This window comes from Melospiza georgiana, chromosome 5 (genome assembly GCF_028018845.1).
Source record: "Melospiza georgiana isolate bMelGeo1 chromosome 5, bMelGeo1.pri, whole genome shotgun sequence".
NCBI lineage: Eukaryota > Metazoa > Chordata > Aves > Passeriformes > Passerellidae > Melospiza > Melospiza georgiana.
This window is the reverse complement of record NC_080434.1, coordinates 60,277,404-60,299,794: the sequence shown is the minus strand read 5'-3', so window position 1 is coordinate 60,299,794 and position 22,391 is coordinate 60,277,404. Positions and strand designations below refer to the sequence as shown.

Below are 22,391 nucleotides of genomic sequence, written 5' to 3'. Positions count from 1 at the left end.
GAGGAGAGGAGAGGAGAGGAGAGGAGAGGAGAGGAGAGGAGAGGAGAGGAGAGGAGAGGAGAGGAGAGGAGAGGAGAGGAGAGGAGAGGAGAGGAGAGGAGAGGAGAGGAGAGGAGAGGAGAGGAGAGGAGAGGAGAGGAGAGGAGAGGAGAGGAGAGGAGAGGAGAGGAGAGGAGAGGAGAGGAGAGGAGAGGAGAGGAGAGGAGAGGAGAGGAGAGGAGAGGAGAGGAGAGGAGAGGAGAGGAAAAGAAAAGAAAAGAGAAAAGAAAAGAAAAGAAAAGAAAAGAAAAGAAAAGAAAAGAAAAGAAAAGAAAAGAAAAGAAAAGAAAAGAAAAGAAAAGAAAAGAAAAGAAAAGAAAAGAAAAGAAAAGAAAAGAAAAGAAAAGAAAAGAAAAGAAAAGAAAAGAAAAGAAAAGAAAAGAAAAGAAAAGAAAAGAAAAGAAAAGAAAATGGAGGGGAGGAAGAGATTAAATTGGGGTGCAACACTCTAACTGGAATTAGCTGCAGTGCTGGTGATGGCTGTGCTGTGTTAAGATCTGTTTCATATCCACTCATAGTTATTTGCCTGAAAAAAAGCATGTTTTTCAAGCTTAGTCTTACCTGAAATGAATGCTGCTTCTTTCCATTATCACTGTTGCTGGGAATTGAAATGGCTGCAGATACAGAACAGTGTAAAAACATGATGAGCTATGTAGCTTGGGAGCAATTGAGCAGCTGAATACTGCATTATTGAGAAATCATTCGCTACCTCTGGGTGTTAGTGAGAAACTGGAGAGTCCTAGACTGGCATTCAGGGCATAGCATAGGATGAATAAACATTGCTGAGTGCTGAGTATTTGCTAGTGAATCCAGCATGGAGCTTCAGCAGTTGTGTGTGTCATCCCACTGCTTCCTCCAGGGCTGGCAACACACACAAAAGGAACAGTGAATGCCAGGAGCCTTGTGGCAGGATTGTTTCCTAAAAAACCAAGTTATCAATGAAATTAATGAAACATTTTATATCGTGTGCAGCAGGCAAAACAGCCATATTTTCAAGTGTCAGTGTGTGAGAACCATTTAAATATATATCAGTAGTCCTCAAGGGACTTGTAGATAGGTGCATGAAACTGTTATTTTTATGTGCATACCTGTATATTGCCAAATTATTCCTGGCATAGTATTTTACCTCCTATCTAGTTAAGATAGGAATCTCTTTAGAACAAGGTGCTCAGTATTTTGTAAAATATATATATATATCTGTCATTGTACAAATAATAAGCTGTAGATGCAAATGATCACTAATATTGTGAGCTAGGAATTCTAATCCCTAGCTTCTTAGGTGATTGCAAGTTTCTTGACTCAGCATGGTGTCACAAAACATGGAACCTTCTCCCATGCTGAGTGGGGGTTATTAAGTATATCCTAGACCCTGTAAATCTCAGGTTATGGAATTCGTCCCAGAATCTGCTTTTGCAATGGTATTGTGCTGCAGAAATTCATCCTGTATTTTTTAAAGCTAACACAAAATATCCATTCCATATGGTTTTGGAGATGTACTTAAAATATGAGCCAAGTTCAACCTGATGCAGTGCTGTCTTGCTGAGCCCTGAGCTAGTCTAAAGCAATTTCTTTCAGAGGTGTGATCCCATTCATGTCAATGAGATTTTAATTCAAAGCCTAAAGAAAGTATTTTTAGTAACAGCTTTGAAACCTTTTCATTACTATCTGTTTAAATAAAATGTCTTTAATTTAGGAGTAAATACAGTAAACATGCCTACACCATAATTCCAAGCAGTTTCCCACCTCCTTGTAGATTTCAAAACTCCTATTGTTTCCTACCTATGTAGCAAACCCAAGGACTTCAGTCTGTTTATACACAGCCAATTTAAAAAATCTTTGGCACAGAAGGAATTGGAAATATAGAGAGAACAGTAGTCACAGTAAACAAGCTAGGGATTACTCTGTGGTATTGGACTACTTAAGCTATTGAGGTTAAGAGCTGGCTTTTCATTCTGTCCCAAAGATCATCTAAGGTTTCACTAAAATAAATGACCCCGTGCAGACTGGATTTTGAATATACAGGTTAAAATGACTGGGTTTATAATTTAAGTTGAAGCATTTAATGTATTTGCTGCTTGCTACACTAACTACTGTCAAAATTGAACATTTATTTATTCCATGTATGTCATTACATGGGGTGTACAATGAACATTTATTAGTTCCACATCTCAGCAGGAGTGCACAGTGGCTCTTCAAAAAGGGAAAGCAGGCAGCAAGAATAGTAAGGTTGAGTGATGGCAATCTCAAAACTTCTTCTTTTGGCTTAAAGTTTACCTTGCAGGGAAGGACCATGGATATAGCTGATCCACTGAAATGCATTGATGGAAGAGACTTGTATTTTACTGGGGCAAGAGGTTAAAACAAAGCCAAAGCATTCCCCCCCCTTAGAATACAAGTATGTAAAAAACCACCTAATTTCTTTCAGTTCATAAAAACCCCAAAACATTTCTCATTTATATCTTCATGTTTTTAGTGGAAAACAAAGATGGTTTTTAAGATGAAAATGTTCTGTATTCACATGTGATCCTTAAAAAACACATGCTATTTTGAGCAGTGAATTGCAAGCCGGCCAGTGAAAGAAGCAGCAATATGTTCCTAGGAAATTTTCATTCCTCCCTCTGTTCTGCAGGGGAATGAAACTTACATTAATTCTGAAAAACAAGCATGAGCAGAGAAATTTAAAATCAGCCATCAGCTTTCTCTGTTTCTAACTCCAGAAATGAACTGTATTGAGGACTGCAGCGATGCTTTCCTGTTTCAGTGCCATGCTGCTAGGGGTACAGGGAACTCATAGAGGGTTTTGAAACCATTCAAGGAAGACAAACTTCCAGGTATAGCTCTTTTACAAGAAAAAGCATCCCTAGTGTGTCGCCTTCCTCACTGCAGGTGTGTCAGTAACATATTGTGGACATGTGTACGTGTGGATGGACATAAAACAGTGGATGTGGATGTGCGGAGACATTTCCGTTCTTTTCAGAAATCCTGCCCCTCTGAAGAAATGGGACCTTTCCCAGGGAAATGCCCTGGGGCCAGAATTTCTCTAGCAGCATGAACGGGAGTTGTTTTCTCTAGAGCACAGAGAGGGTGTGCAGAGGGAAAACTGCATTTCAGTGTACAAATAAAATGTTGTTTTGTTTAGATTTGTTGGTTGATAACTCAGAGCCTTTGTGGAGGATAAAAAAATGAGCTCTAAAAGAACACTGAACCTCTTCAAGGCTGCACATTGTATTCCAGGTATACCTTCACTGTCAACATCCTACCTGAATATTAGCCAATGATTAATACTCCCATTCAAATGGGGGTTTTCTCACTTTTAGGAGGGGCTGTAAATCAACATGAGCTCTGAATATGCAACAGTTCCTATAATTTTCAAGTGATTAATACAGGCATTTGACCAGGAGAAGTTTCAAGCATCAAAGAGTTAAAACTACATTTCAGTAGAAGTTCAGGGAACACTCTCATTGCTGCCTGGTTCCTTGCTGGCTCATTCAGAAAAACTAATGTTACATTATACATTTACATTCTTAAGTGTCATCTACATGAAAAATTTTAGCTATTTCCATTTTTTAAATTGTAGTTAGTGAAACTTTTATGTATTCAGACAAAATAGGCAGCCATAGGAAGAGAGTTAAAACTTGCTTGTTTTGGTAGACCGTGGGACTTGTTGGCCACCTGGCTTACTGACCAGATATGTTTCCTGATTTAAAGAAGCTGCCTGGGTGATTGTGTAGTGTCACCAGCTAAATACGGCAAGGCTGGAGGCTCACCGATTTCTCTTTAAAACGCAAAAAGCGCTGGGAAGCGAGGGGCTGCCGCTCCCTTGTGCGGCGGAGCGCGTTGGCTGGGGCGGCTCTGCCACCTGCAGCTCAGCGCCGGCAGCGCCGCAGCCCCGGCCCAAAACGCTCCCGAGCAAGGGCTGCAGGAGCAGGGAATCGCTGCTGACACTGGGAATAGAATGCCTGAGCCCATGGTATGCGAAAGGTAAAAGAGAGCTTTCACATCGGTGCTTCTTGCTATATTCGCTGCTTCCAGAAAGAGCATCTGTTCTCCGAATGGTATAAAAACCCGGCATTAGAACAAAAATCATAAGGATCACAAGGCTAAAACTATTCTTGGTGTGACTGGACTGATCTCAGAGCTGAATGTGACCCCTTACTGATGAAGGCCAGTTTGGGCTCTGCTGATATCTGAGGTATTACAGGAAATTATGTGTGGATCCATATTCTCAGAACCCTTTAACTCTGTCTGCAGTGCCACCACTATCTCCTCATATAACTCCCTTCTTGAAAAACACTGGGTTTTGAAACCTGTAAATGCTAGTTTTCTCCTCCAAAAAAAAAATCATTAAAAATAAATCCAAATCTTTCAGATGTGTTTTACTAACACAAAAAAAAAAAAAAACCAACCAAAAACAAACCAAAAAAAAAAAAAAAAAAAAAAAAGCAAACATTATTATGTTCCCTATTTTCATTTCCCTCAGCCCCAAGGGTATAGCATTACCACTTTGTCAAGTTGGACCCAAGCCCTCTAGCTGATGAATTGTCCATAGGATCCATATGGAAGTCCAGGAAAGTCCCTGCCAGTGTATATAGTACCAAACCATGTGCATGGGTGTGCCCTGGACACCCACAAATGCAGGCTGCTCATGCCAGTGATCCCTCAGAGTGAAGCACTGTGCTCATCCCTAGAGCTGCCTCCACCTCACAGCTCTGACAGTGAAACAGCAATGGCTCTGAGCAATGGTCAGACATCAACACAACAAGCTCAGATAACTCGAAACTAATTTTAATAATATTGGGTTACTAGGCATGATGTGGAGTTCTTTCAGTGGGTTTTAGTACTGCAGAGGGAAAGTACATAATCTATTATGATACACATTTTTCCAAATACATTTTAAAAGCTAAAACAAATATAAGTTTTTTCTTTGAACTTTAGGCTTTGTTCAACTGCACACACAATTAAGACACATTCTAGTGCCTGTGACATCCACAAGGAGTTTTGTGTCCTTCTGGGACAGCAAGAGCGATCTGGTGGATCGGATCCAGCATCATCTTGGGCATTTCAGCTGGCACTAGACACCTGTGCACAGGCATATGGATCCCACCTCTCGTGCTGCCTAAGTGTGGAACTCAGAAATATCTCTCTTGTCAAGCATTGCCATTAAAGGTTCTGTATTCCTAGGAATGTAGAAATTATTTCTGCAATCGTACATTGTCACTGCACTAAATTCTTGAAGTCTTTAGGCTATTTTCTTGGGTGACTGATTTCAAGCTGTGAAGAAACTGCTTGTAGAAGAGATTGGTTTTGTTGGCGTCCCAAATATTATTAATATAGTACTGAAGTAAAAACTTGTACATTTTGGTATTATCCAGTGCTTGAAAAAACGTTAAAATGGATGTTGTGAAAAAATCTCACAGAGGGAGACTAGATGATCTGTGAGGAATAGACAGTTTAGGCCTCAGGCTTCTATAAGCCAATGAATGCAGGAGAATAAAACATTCCATTAGCTTTGTTTTAAGAACTCACTCTGTCAACCCAGCCTGCCAGTTACCTGCTCACCATTGTTTAAAGACAGCAGGTGGTTTTGGCCAATCAAGCTTTTAAAGGCATCTTGTCCCCACATTTTTAAACTGGCTCTTTTGGAAAAAAAAAAAAAAAAACAAAAAAAAAAAAAAAACAAGTTACTGATTGTCAATGACAAGTTCTTTGGACTTAAGATAATTGGAGCACAATCATTTCCTCTTTCAAGGATTTGAGTTTGAGTTACTTTAGATTTCAAGTAGGTCTCAAAGGTCACCAAAAAAGACTGTGAGATTTGACATCAATCATTTATAATCCAGTTCATTTAACACTTATGCCAAAACTATAGAGTTCAAGGCCCCACTATTACTCAAGTACCCAAAACTGAATTATCATTTTAGAGGAAATAAATGGTTGTGAATTCCCCAAAAACCAGAAGAAGAATTCATGTGAGTGGGTACAGCTCCCAAGTACTCAGAAGATGAGATTTTCCCATGCCCTGGAGTAGGGCCCTCAATGCCCATATATTTTTCTCTATGCAAGTGAGATCAGTCAAGCATTTCTACACATTGGGTCTGTATTCCATTTTAATCTTGTGTGTGAAGTGAAAGAGGTTATACACAGGATTAGCAGTCAAGATATCCACAGGCAGCAGGGACAGCACAGTTCTCAGTGCAGATTACGGTTAGAGCGCAATAGCAAACATCTTTGCCAAGATGATAAAGAAGAAACTTTCTCTTTGTTGCCAATAATAAATATCTAGGGAAGAGTAAGTATATAATGAATAAAGTGTCCTTAAGGAAATGTTGGAAGAACCTACATATATATTTCTGTATTTTTAGTCCCAGCAGCTGTAGAGCTGTGTGAGTCTAGTGCTCTGCTCAGGGTAACTAGTTTGCTCAGATATATCACAAGTATTTTTTCTTGCTTGCTGCTGTAAGTTCATAGTGAGAAAAATTTAGCCAGCCATGCCAGAAACCCAGATTTAGAGAGTCAAAACAATGGTGTCCATTATGATCACAAATCTCTTTCTCACTCACATAGACACACACACAAAACCTGAGCAAGCACCTGCGGGTTTCAGAATAAATTGAATATCAACTCAAAATACAACACCTTTTTCACAGTATAAACTGGATCCTGCATATACTTTAGGACCTGATGATCTTAATTTTTGTTGAATACTGAACTAGATGAAAATTCAAACCCAGAGTGCACTATGTGATAGTAGCTTTCTGTCTATTAGATTTTCTTGCAAATATTTATTTACAAAAATATGTAAAAACTATGTAAGAAAAACATCAATGAGGCAACTGCAGATTCGATTTCTGCAGTTGGAAAAAAATAATTTCTCATAGTCAAGCTCTTCATTCTCCCTGCTGCTTTATGTTATCTCTGTTTTAACTGCTATTAATGGAAGGCTCATCAAACAGCAGTGCCAATACACAGTAATATTTAAACGCTGAATTAGACTCAGTTCTCATGGCAGTCCTCACCCTTTCAACTATTTTCCCTGCATACTTTGGATCTCCATTGATAGGAATGAGAGAAGGGTGCACTTAGAGAGAATGGAGCAAGCGTTGCTCAGCTCTGCGGCCCAGAGAGAGGAATTTGTCTCCTGTCTTATATATTTGTCAAAGAACAAAGGGAAAACATCTCCTGCTGAAGAAATCCAGGACACTCCTTCAGCAAAACTTCCTAAAATTAAGTAAATAATTCAAAACAAGATTTGGTTTAAGTTACACCTTTCTTCAGTTGCCATTCCAACTTCCAATAATTTGATCAACTTGTTGCCCTACTTCTGTTGGAAAAAAAAGCCAAACCTGCCCCTGCTTCTAAATGCAGTTCTGCTTTGAAAAGTGACTAAAAATGGCATGCAGGCTCCATGCTTATTCTGTGCCAGCTACTTCCTTATCATATGTGCTCAGTAAGGAAGCATTTGCAAGTAAGGAACCATTTCCTCCCATGTGCCGGCCCTGCAAATTTCAGGCAGCACCTGTAGGTCAGCCTGGAGTTTTTCTCCTCGTATAGGATGCCTAAAAACCAAGGCTCTGGCAAACAAGAGTAAACCCTCAGTCACAGGTGTGCAATTTTGTAGCCTTCTATGGCTTTGAGTGAGGTTTAAATGACTGGAAATGATTCTGTGGGTATAAACAGGAGAGACTAGAAAGCAGCGTGGTGCTCTTTCTGCTGGATCTGCTGTGCTAACAGGAGTAGAAAGCAGTGAACAATATTTAATTATGAAGTGAAGAGGTAGAAAATATATGACTCTGTTTTAAAAAAGAGGTTTGAAATTCCATACTTTCAGAAATCTGTATCCTATATATTCAGCATTCAAGCAGACAAGAAAAATAAAGTGCTTCTCTTTTTTTCTCATATGGGTCATGCATATGATAAGAAGAGAGTGTATAGTCCTCAATATAACAAAAAAAGCCCAAAATTACCTGGATTATTTTGCATGAAACATCAAAATAAAAGATCATTTATAAGTTCTCATTGTGATGTGCAGTAGGTCAGAAGAACATGTTTTGCTGTATGTGAATGCTAAACAATGATGGGCATTTTATTATTTATCAATCTTTGCAGCTTTGGCAATGAAGCATGAACATTTTCTACTCTTCTGAAATCTCTGTAGCCTGGAAGATTAGAGTTGAAGTTTATCAGATATATCCATAAATTACCTAGGATAATAAATAGCAAGAAGTTTTCCCAATTCAGAGTTTTTATTTTGCAATCCAAGTGCAGATTAAACTGAACTGTATAAGGCATGCTCCATTAGCAAGAGTAAAAAAAATCCAAAAATATAATTTCCAGCTATGTAAATACTGATCAATGGAGGCTTTGCTTGGATGAAATTGTTCTATTCTGTTTTTTTCTTCTAGTTGTGTGTTATACTGGAGCCAATGCAGGAACTGATGTCAAGACATAAAACTTACAATCTAAGTCCTCGAGACTGCTTGAAGACTTGCTTATTTCAAAAATGGCAGAGAATGGTGGCCCCACCAGGTATGTTTCCCTTCCAAAATTCTACTTATTTTATAGTAAAATTAATACAGAAGCAATGGGAAAGCTTACTTATAAAGGAAAGTAATAAAAATTAACAATGTTCCCAAAGCAAGCCTGATATTTTATGATTTCAGTCTGGCACAACTGATTTATAGATGTGCACACTGAGATGGCTTCACTATGACTAGGATATAATTTAGTACAAAAATATGTGTAGATGGAATGCAAAATGCCTACTGGCTCCATTAGAATTCATTGTTTGTGTAATCCTGCTTCCTGCTGTGACTCTGAAATTACAGCTACAATTCATAATTAATTATCTTTGAGACTTATATTAAGTTATTTACAGGCCTAGACCTAATCTCATTCCTCTTACACTTCCAAATAATAATTCTCTCTTTTTTCAGATTATAAAGATTTTTATATCTTAGAGTGTTCACATGGGTGCCCAGGCCAAATTTTGAGAAGAACAATTGTCCCTCTGTGCTTTGCCAGTTTAAGCAAAGCTGTGTGATTGTCCTGATTCAGTCTGAGGCTTGCAGGCTTGCAGGGCAGTGCCATTTGGCACATTCATGGGTTCTCCTGGGAGCAGCAGTTTTAATGTGAAGCCCACACAGATGTAGAAGGAGCTCAGAGGGTGGGTGGTTGCTTGTTGCTTGCTGCACGGATGGCAGCAGTAGGGTAGAGCTTGAGGCTGCACCCTCCATCACAGCAGGACCTGCCTTTTCATTTAGCAGTTTCTTGCTGTGTGACCTTCAGCAAGTCCCACAGTAACTCTGACCATCATGATCATTGTCATGATACTCCCATCAGTAAAAGGCTTTTGAATACCTGTATTGACAATGCAGGGAAAATAAACTTTGCTAATCCATCAGAAAAAATTGAAAGCAGATTCCATTGGTTTGAGTACAAATATCATTCTATGGTTTTTGTGTTAAATCTAACACAACTGCTGCTATTAAACTTAGCAATTCAAAACTAATTGAAAAAGTATTTCAGCACCACTTCTTATGGATCATTTTAGTTCTTGCTTAACAGTATCTGCTATTTGCTTTCCTTCTTATCATTTTATTGCAGCAGAACCCACAAGACAACCAACAACCAAACGGAGGAAAAGGAAAAACTCTACCAGCAGCACTTCCAACAGCAGTGCTGGGAACAACGCAAACAGTACCAACAGCAAGAAAAAGTCGGCTGCTGCAAACCTGAGTCTATCAAGTCAGGTACCTGTAAGTCTCACTTTCCTTTTAGGCCTGAATCACTTATGGTGCTTTAATTCTTTCCATACATTGTAAAGAAGGTGCATTCTTGAGCCAAACTATCACATGCAAAAGGCAATCTTGCACAGAGTGCTGTGGAAGTGGGAATTAGTGGAGAGGTGGGAAGAAGCTGTTCTGCAGTGCAGCTTTAATGCACTCAAACAGAAGTGTCCTGAGGATCAGATGTGATTTTTTAAAGGCCTGGGCCAGTTCCCCTTTTTGTCAGGGGGAGTCCCTTCAGTAGTGGTGGGACTCAGATTAGGGCTGGTGTTTTTAGACATAGCATGAACTTTGCAGACTTCACCTGCCAGGTGCCAAGCAAGGATGTGTCCCAGTGGTGCAGGAGAGCTGCACCTGAGGAAGCTGCTGGTCTGTCTGTGTTAGTACCTTACCTCTAATTGGTGCCAGGTTCAGATGCTGAACAGGAACAGGTTATGATTTAACTTCTCTGCAAATTTTATCTCTTTGTCCAATCACTCCACTTGCAGAGTAGATACCCTGGAATGTGGTACTCAGCTTATCCACCCTACTAGCTGTAACTCTTGACATCCTAATTGTATAGGGACACACCAAGTCATTTCCAGAGTAACACCTGTATCAGCTCTTCAATAATGTCACATTTACTGCCTTAGTCACTGTACAGGGGTATTCAGACCCCAAATTGTGACAAAGTTTGCCTTAGTCAATAAGGAGATAGCTTATGCATTTAAAGGCTTGGGATATTAATTTTATATTGTAGGAACCATAAAGTCATATCCTGGAAATAACATGCAGGTATTTTTTACTGGATTTTTGATCACCAGATAGGAAGGGGTATGTCTCCTCTGAAACTTAACAAAGAATATAGGCATTTTGCTAGCACAAAGCAGACACTTCCTAGGAAGCTTGAATATCCAGATTTAAAAAAGAGGAGTAGACTAACACCAGTGAAATGAAATGAAGATTTTTGTTTAGCAACTGATTTAGCAACCCACTAGTTTACAGCTTTGGGCTTCAGTACATTAAACTCATATTTCCTCCTTGTCATATTAAAATTGGCTTGCATCCCCAGAGTCAGATTCTTTCCCTAATATAGGCATCTCTGTGTTTTTCTGGCAGCACAGAGCAGTCAGAAGGCTGAGTACCTGATCTCCTGGTGGCAGGCACCACTCTGCCCCACTGATGGTATCTGCCAGGAAAACCTTTGGATCAATATTCAACCATATTTAAGGAAAAACTGCAAGGAAGTGCAAAACCAAGCAACCAGCTAGTTCCCTGCTGTCTCCAACTTTAAAGACAGTAGTCATTTTCTGTCAGCTGCACCCTGCTCAGAGTTCAGCAGGACCAGAATCTGACCCCCTGGCTCTCTTCAGCCTGCTCCTCCCTGGAGAGAGGATTTTGTGGCATTCAGTGGTAGCTGTGTGTACTTGACTGTTTGAATGTGGTTGAGCCCTCTGATAGTTTTACCTGACACTCCCACTGATAGTGAAAGTGACTTCAGGTGCTGAAGGCTGCTCCTGACACATGAAGCAGTCAAGGCTGCTCTTGTGATGGAGATGATAGTTGAGCATCTGAGAACTATTGGTGAAGTTTATTATGGTATGAGGAACGGATTTTTACCCTTCTTTTGCTTTCAGGATGTTGCATACTCAATAGTTTTCAACATTCTTTGCTTTCTGTACCAGAGTAACAAAATGGTCCAAACTCTTTTGTATGGAGGATCAGGTTCCATTTTTAGGACACTTTTCCTTTCCATCTGCAAAGGGGAAAATGCTTAGCTGTTCAATTTGACATACTAACAGCTCTTCCCATCTTCCCCACAGCAAAGATAGCAAACCAGATGGAATTGATGGTTTGGCCACCCTGTAGAGTAGACAACTCAAAATAATTTTAGCAGGAGGATATTTTGGTGTAAAACTATTCAACGCTTTTCAGTTTAATAAAGAGATGTTATCCCACGCTTCTTCAAAATTATGCATTCTTTGAAGTGGACCTTGTTGCCATTGCTTTCTGAAGATAGCTGCAGGTAGCAGCAACTTGCTTTCTGTTTCTCCCCCATAACTGTACCTTAAAGTGTATCATTTGGTTTCCCTTACATGCAATAGAAGAAAAGAGATCCTTGAACACAATTTGGCAATTTTCAATTCACTGAAATATTCATTTGGCTGTACAGCTTTCTGTGAATGGGACTTTCCTGCTCAGTAGAAAAAAAACCCACCCTACTGAAATCATTCACTTGCTGTGTAAAAAGCATTTCCCCTCTCTTTATTAGAGAAGAGGAATGAAATCACTGCATCTTCTATCCAGATGACTCAAATAACCAGAGCTAGTTTCAGTTCCATTTTTCTCATCCTCCTCTCTGGAGAGCCCCACAATGAGCTCAAATCTATATCAACCCTGGATTAATATGAAGTCCTGTATTCCAAATTTCTCTTTTTCTCCAATGATTTCTCTCCTGCCAGCAAAGTCAGTCTCTCCATCATAATCACATCTAATTTCCTGTCTCTTTTATGCTTCTGTGTTGTTTTAACTTTTCTGTGTTGTTTAACTGATTAAAGAATATTTTCTTGGCCTCTATTCTATGTGATGTTCTTGGTTTAGGACATTAGTAATTATTCCATTTTGCTCCTACATTAACGCTGCATGGAGTCTGGCAAAGATGTGAACTTACCACACACCTCATCCCCATTTCTCACTCACACCATTAACTTCTGTTTCTTTAATGAGGTCTTCATGCCTAGAGAGGCAAATGTCCCATGTTCAGGATAGTGTCCAGATAACAGAAGCACCATCAGCTATGGAAAATCTTGAAGCTCCAGAGTTTTGTCATTTTCTCCACAGCCCCTTTCAGCTCTTCAGATCAACACATTGGGAAAACCTTGATTAATGAGGGAATGTTACTTGCCAGATAGATGTTCTTCTACTAGTAGAAGGAGAAGGTTGTGCCATTTCCTCCACCTGCATTATTTTCTGATCAGTTGTCCAGGCAAGGACAGTGCAGACAATACAGAGCCAAGCTCAGAAAGTGAAATGATGTGATTGTGTTTCCATGCATGGGTCAGGTTGGCACTGCATCCTGAAGTTATTGAAGCCTAATCAATCAGTATCATTTGTGCTTCTTGCATTGCCCTAAATTTATTAGCATTTCCACAGTGCTGACACATTCTGGTACATCTCCAATGACAATCCATAGTAGCATCTGAAGGGTGTCTGCTAGTGGGTGGGCATCTTCCCTTTCATCAGGTATTTGAAAATGTTCATTCTCAGTCCATCCTCTTATTTCTAACTATGTTTATACTTTCTCAACTGTGGTAAATAAAATACAAATTTTTGTCCTTTTGACAGTCACTTGCACTCTATTGTATCAAATTTCTCTTATGATGGTGGGATGAACAGTGGTTTCTGTGATTCTGTTCATTCTCAGGCTACTGATTGCAGACCTTCAGGATCCCTTCAGGATCTCTTGTCAACATGACTCTTCTGGCCCAAGTCCCTTGTTTAATACCTTTTCTATGTACTAGATATTTCCTACATATTTCCTACATTCTCAATACAAACGCAGTTAGCCAGTGTGCCACATGACTGCACCACACAACTCATTCTTAGCTTGGCCCACTGCTTGTCCAGTGATGCTTTTGACCCAAATCCTGTAGGTGCTGAGGAAACACAGTGTAGTGTGGTGGAAGTAGAGCTGAGTGCTGCTAAAGTCAGCACAAATACAAAAACGTTTCTCTCACCAGAAGCTTCCTGTTCTCAGGCTCTCCTGGGTGCAGGCCCAGTACTGCCAGTGCTCCCCACAGGTGCATTGCCTGATTTTAGGGCATAAAGGGGACAGACAGGACAGGGACCCAGAATCTGTAGTCTGCTAAGCTGCCTTAGTCTCAGCAGATGCCAGTAACTTAAACTTGGATCTGTTCATATTCTCAGTCATATGTGATCTTTGGAAGGCTCATTGGGCAGAAAATGGAGTTACCAATTTCCTCTAGACAAAGAGCAAAGATGGGCAAGATTCTGCAAGGTTCATGGTAAACCTGTCTTTCTGATGTTGGCCTTCCTATCATTTTAAAGAAATTAGTTACTTAATTTGGGTATGTCATTGCCTTACCATTTACACAGTACTAATAATTTCCTCTAGTATTTGAAGCTGGCTGCAATATTTTCCCAAATCTTTGCTCAGTTTTCAAGCCTTCTCACTGACTAAAATTGTATTCCTTAGAATTTTTCATATTCTTCTGTTTCAAATACAACTTTCCTGAAAGCCCAAACCCTTGTATTGTAGAGCAGTATACTGTGATCTGTGGATTACAGTTATGAGCAAGGTCATCAGAAGGGGTCCATCCAGCTATTTTCACTTAAATATCACTCTCTGTTAAGTTTAATTTTAAAAGGGCACATTGATCCATTTTCATATATTTGAAACTTGATAGCAATCCACAACTCTCACAAACTCTAAGAACCATTGCTCTATGCTCCTCCCAGTCATGACCACAGAAATTAATAGGTGGATTTTGCTTTCATTTACTAATGAAGATCACATTGAGTGCAGCGCTGTAACCATAAACCCAGTGAAATATCATGTGTTGGAAAGAATAAAGCATCACTACATGCCACTGAGTAAATGAAACATTCTTTGTTACATCCAGAGTCTAAAGTAGAACCTCCTTGCACTCTTTAAGCAAGTTACATACTTCAGTAAACTCTCTTTCTCTTTGTAGCTTCTGTAAGCTCAGAAACCAAACCCATAAATAAACCTGCTAGTGTGGAAGGGAGCAATGCAGTCTCTTACGTGTTTGAGAAACAGGGTAGGTTTAGGAGGTTTGTAATGGATGTTGTAGAACCAGAGCTACAGTGCCAGGGCCAGAGATTAGTGTCAGAAATTATCTCATGTCTCAAAACCATGCAAATCAGTCTAAGATTTAGTGGTAAAGAGATGAGAGAGAATAACTTTGTTTTCAGTTTTTGTGCTTTAGGAAAAACATTCCAAACAAGAACAGAATGTCAAGTTAACAGTGAGAATTATGATGAGATGTGAAAGATTTTTCTCTAGAAAGTGTTTACTCTGAAACCTAATTAAAAAGTCAGTTCTGTTTCTAAAGATCATTTCAATACCAGTCAGTCTGATGTTTTTCTCATGGAAGCAGTGACCATTAGGCTGTGGGCAGCAGTCATTAATAATTTTTGTGCCAGGAAGCTAAAAAGTCAATTATTAAAATAGTTACCACAACACAATTCCATAAGAAGGAAAGCAGGAGGAGGAACCCTTCTTCCTTTGACTTAGCACTTAGAGGTGCTCCAGCTGCTAAAACTAGTGCAACTTTCAGTCCTTGGAGGATGAGATGTGCTTGAATGATACACTTTAGAGTGCCAGGCATTTTTAATTACCTTGGGCTTGTGAAGCGCTGTTTGTCTTCTTCTGGGGGCTGTGACAGCAGAGCTACAAACTGACCACTGTAACAGAGCTACAAACTGACCCCTGTAACAGAGCTACAATCTGACCTCTGCAACAGAACTACAAACTGACCCCTGTAACACACTGAGTGAGGCTATGTATTAACAGCAGCAAAGAGGGAAGGCAAGGGGATGGGGAATTTTACATGGGGAATTTTACATTTACAACAGATATTTTTACCTCCAAACTTCACCAGGACATTGTTTAGACATAGGATGACCCCAAGTTAAAAAGTTTAGTCACTTAACTGGGCAGGGCAGAGCTAAAATTTTGAGGCTTGGTATAAAAAAAAAAAAAAAAAGATAAAACCTAGAAACGACCAGTCTGTTAAATAGAAGTGCTTGCATTTGAGTGTTGTGTGAAGTGATCTCTGTTTATATAGCTTATATGCATCAATTTAAGCTTGGATGGCAACTAGGGTTATTACAGGATGAAAGGTATGATATACATGAAAGCTGCTTTTGTGGTTATATTATAAAATACTACATTTCTATCACATAATGTAAAACAACCACTGCTTTATTTACAGTGCTTCACTACAGCCATATTTTACTATCATGAGACATTCCTTGACCAAAAATGTTGTTTCTAATCACAGAGTAAATCATTAAGATTGAGTGACTTCAGTCTAAATCTTTTTTAAACTAATTTAGTCAAATATGTGCTACCATAACTAGGCCATAGCAGTGTGTGCTGCCATGCAAGAGACTAGGGTTTAATTCTTGGATTCTGCTTCTCACTCCATGAGCAGGAGCTAGGAGCACTCCAGAGCTGCAGCCTCAACCCTGGGAGGGATGGAGCCTTGTGTCATTCAACAGCAGTGACCCCCACTGGCCAATTTAAGGAGAAGCATTGAGGGGCTCTAAAAGGAGTCACTTCCAGTCCTCCTCAGAGGTTGGTGGTCATTGCACGGGATCTAGTGAGTGGAGGTTCAATGGGGTGCACTTGGTGGGGTCTTCAGCTTTCAGTCTGAGGAGCAGAATCCTCTGGGGAGGAAAGAGCATGTGCGCTTCCTGAGACACTATTTTTGCCTGATGTAACTGTAAGTGGCAAGATTGTCAAGAATTTTTTTCCAGATGTCCTGTAACGAATGCTGTAATATCTATCTTTTAAATAGAGTGAGGGAAAGCCCCACTAACCTCAATATAATTGTAGTTCAATTCCCAGAGAGAGAGAGAGGGACTCAATAGCATAGAGGGAAATACAAGTGCAAACTGTTCTCTCAGTGGGAGTCATTATATGAAAGGAATAATATTTGAAATGAACCTGAGGAATCAGAGGTGGAAATACTCACAAGGTCATTGAACATCTCCCCACTGATGCACAAATGTTACCTTCCACAGACTGAGATTTTTTCCCAGCCTAGTGTTTGGGGACCTGAGCACTAAAACTAGCACTGTTCCCATGGGATGGTGAATCCTCAGCCTGCCATTATCAGGAACAGGAATATTGTTTTAGGAGTGGGGATTACACTTTTGTTTACTTAATGCCATCTTAGTACCCTAGTCTACATCTCCTCAGATTGGCCTGGAGTGATTGTCTTCCTTTCAGCATTTGCAGCTGTTGAGCACATTTCCCCCTGCCATCATTTGGTGGATGTAACACATATTTAACTCTCTCACTGCCTCCCCAGCCAGCTGCTGCAGCCCCACAGTGACTCTGGACGTGCTTGTCTGAGTCCCATCCCAGGTGCTGACCTCTTGCTGGTCTGGCAACAGAGAGAGCTTCAGGCCTGTCTGTGACCGTGTTCACAGGGGTCTGAGGATGAGGGAAGAGATGAGGATCTGACTCCATGTTTCAGAAGTCTTGATTTATTATTTTGTGATATATATTATATTATTACTATACTAAAAGAATAGAAGAAAGGATTTCATCAGAAGGCTAGCTAAGAATAGAAAAGAAAGAATGATAATAAAAGCTTGTGTCTCAGACAGAGAGTCTGAGCCAGCTGACTGTGATTGGCCATTAATTAGAAACAACCAACATGGGCCAATCACAGATGCACCTGTTGCATTCCACAGCAGCAGATTATTATTGTTTATATTTTGTTCCTGAGGCTTCTCAGGAGAAAAAATCCCAAGGAAAGGATTTTTCAGAAAATATCATGGCTACACCTGTCCTTGAGAATGCCAAAGTCAAAGGAGCTGTTGCCACCTCGGTGTGTGACCCTGTGTTCCAGCCCCTGTGGTCCTTTTTGCCTGCCCTGTGACCCTGCACACTCACACCCAGCTCGCTGTCCTCTGCCAGGGCTCCTTGGTCATTAATGCTCTCGCCACGCATTAGGTCTGGTCCAGCAGGGCACACTGCACATTGCCTGTTGTTTAGAGGGATGGGATGAATTAGAATAAACTTTTGCTTATGAACGCCTTCGTCTTTTAAACTTCTATGTCACAAAGCTGTGGGTGAGGTATTTTTAACCAAATATTTTATGGATATATGGAGTAACAAAACAGACAAAGTGGACAGGAAATAATGTAACAATTTTCATATATTCACTTTTTTTTTTACATAGCACAGGCTGAAAATGTGATACAAACATTCTTTTGTAACATGCCAGCCTTTGCTGAGGGATATCAAGAAATAGTGTAAACACTTGCAGGCAATAATTTGTATTGTTTTGTGGTGAAGGAAGTAGATATCTGATTAAAAAAAAACCTTATTAAATGCAAACATTTGTCTTCTGTTTGCTATTAACATTCATAAGGAGGAACAGATCCTTTAAAAAGTGAATCCATTGTTCACCAGAATTCTTGGAAGGGCTTGTTAAATCAGCAGGAACAAAGCTATACATCTGGAATTACTGCACTTCTACCAAGCACTACCTGATGCCCTGACACCTGAGCTGCATGAAAAGATGCATCCCACATATTTCTTTAGCTGTTAGCACAGCAGCCTGATTCTCCCTTGAACAGAGAGAACAAGAGAGCTCTCTGGCTTTGCACCTTTGCTTTCCAATCTCAAGTTTGCACCTTTCTATCCCATGCTGCTTAGGTTTTTTTGCAACAAATCTGTGATGCACTGGAGTACAGTAGGCGGTTTACTTGTTTTCATGGAAGGACAATTTGTACTTAAAGCAGTGATTAGATGAATTCTTTCTTTCTTGCATGCTTTAGTTTTTGATGAGTACTAGCTTCATCAGTGTAATTATAATTAGCACTCTTCATCTTGCTTTTACGGTACCAGCTGGACAGATTGGTCCTCTTACTGCACAGATTGGCGGCAGGGTTGCCTACATGGAGTTAGGTGACAGGCACCATGAAATAACAGATGGTAAATTCAGGGCTTGTTGGCAATCAGCAGGTTTTTGCTAATGACTTAATTAGCTATGCAAATTGTCAAATCAGTGTGAACATTGTTTTTATCGAAAACTTTACCTAAATTAATTACCATAATTAAGTAGCAGAATGTCAAGTATATTGGATGCGTAAAAGGGCTTGGCTGGCTATGGATAAGAGAGTTACCATCTTTATTAGAGTGCTGTGCTCCACGTTTGAGAAGTCTGAGGATAAGAAATGTGGTTTCTTTTAAACTACTTTTAAAATACGCATATCACCAAGTTCCTACTGAGATACACCCTGGTGCCTCTCCAAAGAAAATGGCTCAGGAAGGATTTACTGGATAAAGGCTAAATATTTTAAGGAGAAGTTTAAAGGCAGTTTCACAGCCTGTTTGTTTGCTAAAATCAGGCATACTTTTCAGCCTACCTGCTTTTCAGTTCTGGGGTATCTGAGATCCAGAGCCATGAGCATGCGGCTATAGAGATGTGTTATAATTTTTAATTAAATTAGAAATAAAGTGTAAGCCTCTCTCCTTGTTCCTACTGAATGGGAACTTTTAACTCTGTTGTTCAAATGTCACAAAGTAAAAGAGATGCGAATTCTCTAACATAACTTTTTTAAGTTGATTTTTTCTCTCTCAAGGTTTCCATATAACAAATATTGGGTGCTGTTCACAGGATGTGATGGTGGTAGGAGAACCAACTCTGATGGGAGGCGAATTCGGGGATGAAGACGAAAGGCTTATCACTAGATTAGAGAATACACAGTATGATGCAGCAAATGGCATGGATGATGAAGAAGATTTCAACAATTCACCTGCACTGGGAAATAACAGCCCATGGAACAGCAAACCTGCTGCTAACCAGGAGACTAAATCTGAAAACCCCACACCACAAGCTTCCCAATAGGTCATTCTGCAGCAGTGCCCACTGCAATGTACCTCAGTGGGTTATTAATTACTGTTTCACAGCATTCTTCAAAATAAAATTTAAAAGAAACACCTTTCAAATGATACAGTATCTATTTCTAAACTAAAGCTATCCAACTTTTTTCGTTAGGGAAAACTCTTGTATAAGCTTCCATATACATTCCTTGGAAGTATTGTCATACAACTAGATACTGGCACTGACCTCAATTAAAATAATTGAAAATTAAACAGCATCTCATGGCAAATTTCTGACAGTGCATTTTATTGGAAGGGGTTGTTTTTTTCCTCATCAAACAATGGCCATATTTTAACAAGTCATCAGTGCTCAGGATCTCATTAACATAACTATGTAAAACTTTTTACAATTGTAATATATTTTCTGCTTTTCAACTTGTACCTGAAATTTCTTGTTTCAGAAAAAGATCAGCTTTTAAGGAAAAGTAAAGTAACTTTTGTTCATTCTTTAAATTTTCTTTCATCAGTTAATCATTTAAAGGATCCAGCATTTTTAATTTACATTTAGCTGATGCCAGTAGATATTCTATCCATCATTTAATAAAAAATACTGAAACAAGAAATGTCTTTTTTTCATCAAAGACATGAAAAATATTTTTATGTGGAAAAAGACACCCAGTCCTATGAGAGTTTATGCTTTGTAAAATTGCTGTCGATCCAGATATTTTAAAGCCATGTAATCCATTAACTTTGTGGGCAGCTTAATAAATCTAAAACTTTTTTGTTTTTATTATTGTATCTGAGTTGGCTTTGTTGTTATTTCTTTTCATAGTATATTTCTTGTATAATATTTTTGTAAAGCCCTCATTTTTTTGTTTTACTTTTTCATTTTGTTTTGTTTTTTATTCTGGTGTATTTATGTGAAACTTTATAAAAGAAACTAATTTTTTTTCATTTACATATTAATATGTTCAACTCATCATGTAAAGACACAGTGAGTCAGTGTGTTATATAATACAACTGTATTTTATGTATGCTTTGCCAATAAGTGTGCCAATAAACTGTGTTAACAAATGTGCTCTTATACAGCATTTACTGTTCTTGTATGCACAACAACACACCCGTGTTCAGGATCATGCACCAGGGGTTTCTGGAATTAGTGTTTCACTGAACTGCAGTCATTTTCCAGCTAAAGGGAAAGCCTATGGGTAGATGTGAATCACTTGCAGCTCAATTTGGTTTGATGCTCTTTTCCTAACAAGGATGTGCAGCACCACAGGTGAGTTACAGCACTGAGAGCCAAGTGTGAGGGACTGCAGGGCATCCAGCCAGAGAAGCTCCATCCTCAACTTTGCATCCCTTGCCTTCCAGGGCCAGTGCTTATCAGAGCAGGGATTTCCACTCTGCTGGATACTGTCTGATAGTTTTATGATGAGAGGATTTTAAAAATCCTCCTTTCTTTGCTTTGCTATCATATCAATTGTTCACAGGCACCAGTGAAACCCCTGGAGTTGTGCAGGTGCCCCGAGCACAGCCCAGCCTGCAAAGCCCTGGGCTGAGCTGCAGGACTGAGACACACATAGCCAGGCACCCTGCAAGGTGCCCTGAGAGTGGCAAACACAGGAAGAACTGTCAGCACAGAGATGCTGAATCCACACAATCCTACCTTTTGTGCAGGGGAGTGGTGTTTTGTTCTTCCCTGAAACTCTACTTTCAATATTGCTGACACTGTAAGAGCAGCTGAAGAACTCCTGGGTTTTTCAGAGTGGCTGTATGTATACCCAGCAGCCAGCCTAGGCAAATGTGTCTCCTTAGCATATATACATATTTTTTTATTCATGCTTTTGCTGGATGTGATTCCACCAAACAGGTTTGAAGCCACCGCTGCAGAAGGAGTACAAGGCAAAGCACCCTGTGTGGCCACTTGGTTCTTGGTGAGACACAGCTCCCTCCCAGCCCCAGGAACCAGCCTTGGCCCATGAGCGTGGGGTCACGCTCCTGCAAGCAAAATCCTTGTTCAATGAATTTTGGTACCTATGGTGCTCCTTGCAGGAAGATAGCCTAAAAGACATTCCAACGCTAGAGCACAAAGCATATCAACTATAGAATTTAAAACTAGCTAAATAATAAACATGGATAGCCATGCTGCTCCTTCGTAACACTTTCAGATTGTAGGAAACTGTAGTTTTATCATTCAGTGTTTACATCAGCCCTGATTTCTCCATGTAAATAATTAAATTCACAATGTGTTCCGTTAGGGGATCTCTGGCTTCTATATAACCACTATAACATTACAATTATACAATGTAATTCTAATGTTCAAGAACACTAATCATTCATATTACATCTCCATGAGCACACTCTAAAAGGCGCTCCTTATTATTAATCTTTCAAGACTGGCACTAGTATTTCCATTTTTAAAAGATTTATGATGTCATATTACTCCTGTTGTTTCAGTAAATAAACACAGGAACACTTGAAAAATGGGCAACCGAGTCCTTAGAGTGCTGTCCTTGAATTAATCTCCAAGGACACTTTCTCCATATCTCTTCAAAACCCTCATCTACAAGCTATCAATCCACCCTATTGTGGTTAGGGTGAGCAACAGATACAGCTAGCTGATTTTATTTATTCACTTATTTATTCATAAAAGAAATGTCCAAAACAGACCAGCTGGAGGAAGTGGTTGAGATGGCCAGCAGCTGGACTCAGTCTCCTCACTGCTACCTCCTCCAGCCCTGTGCCTGGGCTGCTGCATGGGCTTTTCATTTCATGTTTGAAATGACAGGGTAGAGCCTGTGATCCCATTTCTGGTCCTAAGAGCTTATGCCCTGTCCTCAGGAATGCTCCCCACAGGCTGAGGATTAAAGAGCAGTGACCACATGAACTTATGGGTTTTATGGCTTTTGTTTGTGGGTTGTCAATAAATGACACTGGGGATTCCATGTGCTCCATGACTGTCTGGCACAGAGCAGTGG

At 39.8% G+C, this 22,391-nt stretch overlaps 1 protein-coding gene across 8 annotated transcripts in view; it reads left to right on the top strand.

Moving 5' to 3' along the window:
• The window catches only part of LDB2 (LIM domain binding 2), a 213,301-nt gene extending 192,814 nt beyond the window's left edge, over positions 1-20,487 (top strand). The window contains exons 6-9 of one of the 8 annotated variants that reach the window (XM_058024607.1): positions 8,442-8,565; positions 9,646-9,794; positions 16,004-16,146; positions 19,208-19,289. In XM_058024607.1, the coding sequence (XP_057880590.1) occupies positions 8,442-8,565; positions 9,646-9,794; positions 16,004-16,108 (378 nt within the window). In that variant the 3' untranslated portion in view covers positions 16,109-16,146; positions 19,208-19,289. Of the gene's footprint in view, positions 1-8,441; positions 8,566-9,642; positions 9,795-16,003; positions 16,147-19,172 lie in introns of all 8 variants that reach the window. The other 7 variants (XM_058024608.1, XM_058024606.1, XM_058024605.1 and 4 more) reach the window with 7 other exon arrangements.
• Positions 20,488-22,391: the final 1,904 nt, after the last annotated feature.